The sequence below is a fragment of the Uloborus diversus genome, chromosome 3 (genome assembly GCF_026930045.1).
Source record: "Uloborus diversus isolate 005 chromosome 3, Udiv.v.3.1, whole genome shotgun sequence".
NCBI lineage: Eukaryota > Metazoa > Arthropoda > Arachnida > Araneae > Uloboridae > Uloborus > Uloborus diversus.
Genome location: NC_072733.1, coordinates 193199484 through 193207532, shown reverse-complemented (window position 1 = coordinate 193207532; position 8049 = coordinate 193199484). Strand labels below are relative to the sequence as shown.

The 8049-nt window shown below is 33.4% G+C and overlaps 1 protein-coding gene across 7 annotated transcripts in view; it reads right to left on the bottom strand.

The window, feature by feature from the left end:
• Positions 1–2590: 2590 nt before the first annotated feature.
• LOC129219350 (RNA-binding protein Pasilla-like) overlaps positions 2591–8049 on the bottom strand; it is a 123747-nt gene continuing 118288 nt past the window's right edge. For all 7 annotated transcript variants that reach the window (XM_054853715.1, XM_054853711.1, XM_054853712.1 and 4 more), the window contains one exon: positions 2591–7361. In XM_054853715.1, the coding sequence (XP_054709690.1) occupies positions 5997–7361 (1365 nt within the window). In that variant the 3' untranslated portion in view covers positions 2591–5996. The remainder of the gene's footprint in view (positions 7362–8049) is intronic.

Below are 8049 nucleotides of genomic sequence, written 5' to 3'. Positions count from 1 at the left end.
AGGCTTAGAAGGCTAAAAATGTACAGTCTTGAGCAAAGAAGAGACCGAGGGGACATGATTCAGCTGTTTAAATTTATTAAAACGAAAGATGTTACGGGGCTAAAGTTTAGCACTGAAAACAGGACAAGGGGTCATTGTTTTAAGTATTTAAATCTCAGGCTAACATGGATATTAGGAAAAATTATTATTTTAACAGGGTAGTGGAACCTTGGAACAGCTTACCGGAAGAGGTGGTAATGAGCAAAGGAGTAGACAGTTTTAAGAGGGCCATTGATCTTCACTGGGGATTGTAAATTGAAATAGGGCAACCTTATATTATCTCGGGCTATTTTCTTAACATTTTGGGTTATTTGCTATTCGGAAAACATGGACACCCTGCTTGGTTGTTTCCAATCCAAATTTCAAGATTGAGATTTGGTGTGGGGTGTTTACTCATAATTATGTCAAAACTAATGTGACCAGACGTCCCGCTTGGTCGAAAAAGTCCTACTTTTTTTGTTTAAATTCCGTCACACAAGAAATATAACATACAGTCTAGATTTTTCAAACGCTTTTTCGATTTTTTTGCTGTCAGTAAACGTAAGAACGCCATGTAAAATGTTATTCTTTAATGTTTAATACGCTGAACTAAATCCACCATGATTTGGATTGAAGAGGAGGAGCTGTTAAGCGTCAGGCAGGTGTTGGACGCGAACGGGGGAAAATAAATTCTTTTCCTTCATTGTGATTGTAACTGTTACACGTTGTATGATTATCATAATGATTTATTTTCTGAAAGGCAACAAGAATTTGCTTCTTAAAATTGCTTCTAACAGCAAGTACAACTGAAAATAATAATTTTGATAAATAAATTTTTTGTGTGATGCAATATTCTTTACATTAATACTATTAAATTATTTTCAACTTGAGTTCTTTATTGGTACATTTGAGTTATTTCTTGGTATTTTTCTATTACGTAAAATATTAAGCCTGTGAGGAAAAAAACTACTCTACCCCCCCCCCCTCGTCATGTGTCCTGATTTTTAGCTTGAAAAATCTGGTTACATTAGTCAAAACGAAAATTGAATACCTTACCTTGAAACAGAAAGTCGATTTGAACAAACTGAATGACTTTTGTCCCACAACGAAAAAAAAAAAAAAAAGGTAAGCGGACAGAGATAACTTCCTCTTTTTAAGTAAGCATTTTGATAAATTTCATTCTCTGTGAAAATATTTTTGCACTGTACTAATAACTCCTTTTATTCTAAACTATGACCGTTAGTCTATCTAACACACACAATTTCTGGAAAAAAAAAGACGTTCTTGAAAAGGATGGAAGGGTAAGTTTCGATTACTCGAAGCTTTTAGCCAGTCCCTTGCTACTTCGAGTTATCGAGAGTTGACTGCATGTTGAAGCGTAAGGGGAGGCGGCAGGTGTGCTCCCTCGGAAAATTTTCGACATTGAAGGCCGAAAATTTTACTTTTATGCTACGATTGGGGGAAGGAAGAGGGAACTCTCCCTGGAAAAGTTTCCAGTTTGAGGCTGTAAAAATTAGCATAAGATATGTTTGATTTCGTTAGGGGAGGGGAGGCTCCAAGTTGGGAAATGTTTGAAATTGAAGTATATCAGGAACAGCACTTTATGCTATGTTTGGCCAAGCTAGGGAAGAAGCTCTTCTCCGAAATGTTTCGAATTGATATTATAAAAATGTAATTTTAAGTGGTCTTTGCTAGAGTGGGGTAGGAAATGTTTCAGAAATTAAACAAATATAGTCTCCGAAGGTTTCCTAATGAAGAAAAGGGGGATTGAATACATTTATGAGAATAAAAGGAAACTCTAAAAGGAGACACAGAGCAAAAGTTTAAAAGATTCACTTGCAAAAGTGCTCTTTTGCGTAGCTTACACATAATTTATTTCCATATTTTTAAAACAGTTTCGGATTCGAAAGAATCCACAGAAGGAAGTATCGGAAAATGTTGCAGTCACCTCTATGGTCCGTCATTGCCAAAACACATTTCATCAAAAAACATCTAAAATATTGTTAAATTCATATGCATCAAAACGCATCATGAGGAAAATCACGCGATAGTAATGAAATATTAAAAGGGTTGGAGGCAAATAAAGTTAGCTACCCTCCATACTAGCAACTTTTAAACACATTTTTCATGTTTCTCCATTGAAAAAGTAAATTTGTTGCGTTTTCAGCGAATTTTAAAATTTTTTTCTCAAAAAACAAAAAAAAAAGTTTTATAGGAATATAAGTAAAATCTAAAAAAAAGATTTCTGAAAATAATATGGCACTATAATGGTCAGTGCATAAAATAGATATTTTAGTAAATTGCTATTTAACGTATTATATGACAAAAGAATGAATACCTAGCCGATTATAAAGATTCAAAGATCCGACATACTTGCACTATGCCAATAAAAATAGACTGAGTTTTAAATAAAAATTTGAGAATAAAAACTGTTACTTATGGGTTAGAGTTAAATAAACAGATATTCCTATAAACCATGGATCTTCAGAAAATGTTTTTTATAGTAAAGATTATTTAAGGAAAAACCATTTTGAACGAACCGATTAGGAGTTGATAAACAAAAATCAATATGTTAAAGAAATTTTATTATTGGGTAAACATAACAAAACACATCACAAAATAAATTCCAATATCAAAGCAGGGCATTACATCTTTATTTCGTTTTATTTCATTTTAGCAGCAGTAAAAGCTGTGAAATTCCATTCCAATAGTTTAATCAAACCAAATGAATAAGTAAAAAAAAAAAAATAAATAAAAACGGGGGAGGGAGGAAATATATATATATATAATTGCAAAATCTTTAACTTGTAAGACAAGTAACAAACTGCTTACACTCACAGAACATTCGACAATAATATAACTCTCAAAATTTTAATACATAATATTTTGCATAATAGTCAAAAACGTTCATATAATCAGCTTTTCTAACAAAATATGCTTTATAAAACCATAAACAAAATTTTAGTCTCACATATACTCAGCTAAATGTAAAGCATTGCACATTTTTCAAGTCAGGAGTGCATACTTTCAAGTTCATATGTGTGATCTATGAGCATTTAAGAGGAGAGGTACTTGTTCCACCACCATCATTAACACCCACACACATCATACATACTTCATGATCTTGTATGCAAATGAATAGAAGACTAGATCTGGTAAATAACCATAAGAAAAAAAAATGATTTCAATGAGCAATGTTTTTGCTTTTGACAATTTCATACCATTCGTAATGCACATTCAAAACCTCAGCCTCAAAACTCATAACCAGCACACATTTTCACAGTAATTTGTATCTGTCAAAAGCTTTGGAAATGTACAAATATTAAAATGTTCGAAAATAAAATTCATGTTTCTTAAAAGAGAAAATATACTAGAAAATCAGCATTAAGTACAGGTTTTTAACTTGACCCGAAAAAAGAACTTATGACAATGTCCACAACTTTGAAGCTATCTTACATTCTTTCACACAACAACAAGCACTGATGGTGGTAGCATTTTATATATAAGAGGAAGGTGACAAAATGGTCGTATGAAAAATCTTAAAAAGAAATCACATTTAACATTAGCCTTCAATAGGGCTTTCTCGAAGCTTTATAAATAGTTTCACTGATGGCATTTATGAATGTAAAGAGGTGCGATAAGATCAAGATATAAAACAATGAAGGCATTTCATCAACAATTCACAGCCGATCAGCGCAGCGAAAGTATATATATGTATATATTATCTACATATACATATATATATATGATACGGCAACTTCGAAAGGTTCTCCCTTTATATCTAATGCAGCAAATGGACTTAATATTTCATTGAAGAAAATTTAAAAAATTCAGATTTTCATAACAAAAGAAATATGTATTTAAAATTGTATACATATGGTTTCATGAGTGTGTGTGTTCAAGTTAATCACAAATGCCTACACGCAATACTAATAAAAACTAAATTAACCATTACGGTTAATATGCTATGAGGCAACCTGTGAATTTGGAATATTTGCAATTTATTATTATTTTGAGCTTAGATCCATTGCATAGACTAATAAAGTATTGATTGTGATCTAAGCCACAGAGAAAGACTAATCCGTTAGAAATTTTGCAAATATAAATAAGATTGATTGATGTACTGATCAAGTACTGGAAGTGATTATAGTGGTTATTGCTTAGATTAATTTTTTCTGATGTATCAAAATTGCATTTTCCCTTCGCGCATGTAATATTGCATGAGTTGAGTCGAGAATGCTATATAAAAGTTTTGTTCTTACAGTATGTCTCACAAATAACGCAATCTCGTTACGTATGTCACAAATGAAATGAGAATTAGCTCACAGTTTATGAACTGAGGTCTGTTGTAATTCATTCAACCGAAGTTTTTGTACTGATGGAGAGAATTAGGAAACTAATCCTCCAAGAAATATTTACAAATTTTCGAAAACATAGCTCTTAAATATAGTTTCACGAAAAATATATCTCACATTGATCACTCTATACACTTTTTTCGGCTTCCATTTCAGGAACTGTTCAAACAAATATTTTCACTTATGAAAGCACAACACAAAATTTAAACATTTACTCTGCATTCATTCAAACATCACAAAGCAACTCATTTTAAAGCATCGAACAAACATTTCAATAGAACATTTAATAAGAATCTATAAAAAATTTAAATTAAAATATTTTCAAGATGCTTTGACTACCTGTAGCAGTTTCAACGATTCTGCTTCATATTTCATTATGTACAAATTAAATCCTATAAGTAACGTTCTTTATAAATATATATAATTTTCAAATGACAATAAAATTATTGAAACTAAGAACAAAAAATAATTTATATAACACAGTTGGACAACACTAGAAATATAGCTCACAATGTCGGGAAAATTATATTAAGCAAATAAATGAATACTGATCACAGCCAATTATGATTTATGTCACATTAAAATGTTTCATGAGATTTGACATAGTTTGATTCTAAGCAGAGTATTGAACAAATCCGCAACATGATATACCAAACACAATCAAAGATTAATATTACATATGTGCAAAAAAATATTTGCTGCAATATAAATTTGCAATACTGATCACAGCCAATCATTTGTAATTTCAAGTAATAATAGAAAGTTTTATGACCTAGTAAATTCTGATTAGAGTATTAATTAAGAATGCATAATGAGAATATGACTTCAATCTATAATATGATGTGACTCTATATGAGGTGAAAGATGAATGAAACTATAATGTTGCAAAAACAATTGCAATACTGATCACAGCCAACAAGTTTTCTGATCTCATTTATTTGCACATGAGAAAATCCTTCACTTGATACTTAGGATTACTAGCACATCTCAATCTACTTGAAAATATATATGTATAGATATATGTATATATATGGAAGCAAAATAACAAAATACTCCCAATCACAAAGTAACTCTGTCTACCAAGTTAAACATTAAAGCAAAGCAAAACTAAATGACTTAGCCAAATATCAACATCAAATAAGATAAACTTATCAAAGGACCTTGCTTAGCGTAGTCCACAAACAAAATTTGCAAACTTAAAAGTACAAAATCTAATAAACTTTATAAAACTAAATTAATAATTTTAATGAAGCCATGCATGGCTGCTTTATGGTCAGTGTATTACCAGGATAACAATAACAATCAGTTCTTGGAATACACTTTTGATGGAGCTCAAGTCCATTTGTATGCACAGACCATGTGCTGTTATGCAACAAACAGTGCAAATACAGCTATAATTATACCCATTATTTCCTACATGATAGAAACTTTCATGTATATATATTACAATATGATAACAAGGTTAATAGGCAATTTTATTCACTCAAAACTGTAGCAAGATGCTTGGATTCTAACCACCATGCAATTTTGCACGTCAAGTGCTTGCAGGCTTATAGAAGAGGGAATAAAACCATAGACAAAGAAATATGATGAGGAAGGCGATAACACTAACTGTAGTTCTTGTTAACGGAGAACTCCCATGGCATTTTGTTGAGCTCGCTTTGCTTCTTCTTCAGCTATTTGGCGCTCAATGAGGTACTGAGCAGTGTTAACAGCATTAGAAGGACCAGTTATAGTGACTATACGATTACGCGTTCCTGGAGCAAAAATTCCTTTTTTAGAGATCTGAATATTAGCTCCACTAAATCTTTGAATTTCTACGAGGGCTTTTCCACCTGGTCCCAATATTGCTCCGACTATATTTTCCCCAACTTCTATTTCGATTTTTGTAGCATCTGCAATTTGTCGATCACTAGGGGTGGGACTTTTTCTCAAACTAGGAGGCCCAGAACTTAAACCTGTCCCTAGTCCAAATGAATTATTATTAACAGGTAAGGCAGCTGCACTTGGAGATGCAAGAGCAGGAGAGGTTCTTCGGAACGGTTCAAAAACTGCTGCTTCAGCTTTCACGAGAAAATGGTCACCCGAGCGAGATGTAGTTGGTGAAGTAAAGCCTGGCCCAAGACCCAAGCCAGACATTCCATTACCAAGACTTCCAATGGGACCAAACATACTTGAACCCACTCCCATTGGACCTGATGCAGCCACAGACGTGCAAGCCGCTTCCATTCCCGGCACACCCGTCGCAGATGTATACATGCTTTGATTTGATATTCCACCTGGAGGCATTGGACAACTACTTGCTGCAGAATTGGGCATTCCCATTCCTAAACCACTCACAACAGGAGCACTATTGACTCCATTTAATATACCGAGTCCAAGACCTAAAATTCCATAATTAGCTAATGTATTCATGGCTGCACTAACTTCAGATACTGCTTGTTCAGAATATCCATTTCCTCTGAGCATTGTCTTTATTGTTTCAATTACCTGAGCAGCATTAGTAGGAGGGATTGTTGGACCACTCACTCCCATGCCAGGAAATGGCACGATTCCTGTATGGGTGGTGCCAGCTTGAGGACTGTGAAAACTGTTGGTTACAGTAGGACTGAGGCTATTTAAGCTGCCATTTGAACTGTAACTGGTGTTGCTGTTATTCATAGCACCACTAGGAACACTACCAGGATTGGCAAATGGAGAACCTGTAGGGTTGAAATTTGCTACTGGACCAGTCACATCAGCATAGCTAACATTTAAACAACTACCGCTTTGTGGATCTTCAACAATTTTTGCTAGAATCATATGACAGGCAGTTTTATTATTATCCATTTCACCAATCACAGTAATACAACGTTCTGCTAAGGCATGATCCTTGGACTTCTGAGATATTTGTACATAAGCACCACTTTCTTCTTTAATTTGTTTGATATAACTACCACCTTTTCCAATTATCATTCCAGCAGTACTGTTAGGAACCAGTATTTTAACCTAAAAATAAAGGTTAAAAAACAGTTTTTAATCCCATAATTTAAATAAAATAAATGTATAAGCATAATAAGATGTCTTAACTTAAGCATAGAGATACAGGTAACAAAAAACTAAGATTATCCCATTCCCATTTAGTTGCAAATGTCATAGCACATGCCTATAAAAAATAAGATTCATCCCTTATTTTAGCACTACCAGTTCATACAAAGTATGAATTGATAGTGCATACTATATATTTTAGAAAATATCCTAAGAACTCAGCTTGAAATGCATATCATTATTATGACTTTCATAAAGATACATGACATACTAATTTTGAAAATAGTGTAAAAATTGTTCTAAAAGTCTAAAGTGTGAAGTTGGCTTTTAACAGCCAGTTTTTCGATATACTTTTGCTGTTGTAAAAAATAGAGCCATACAGGTGAATTACAGAGACAATTGTTTGACAGTTGAATTTTTGGGCAGGGGCAAATCAATGCTTTATTCAGTGACTTCCCCCTCCGCAGACCCCCCGGACGGTGGAACCTAAGGCTTACAGCTAAGTGGTGGGGTGCGTGCGGAGAAAAGTGACTTCCCCCTCTCCCTTGAGATCAGGGCTTGATTAACCTCTGAGATTAGGGGAAGCTCTATCTCATTTTGGAGCCTTGCACTTTTTGTTCCGGGAATTTTTTTTATACATTCTCTGCAC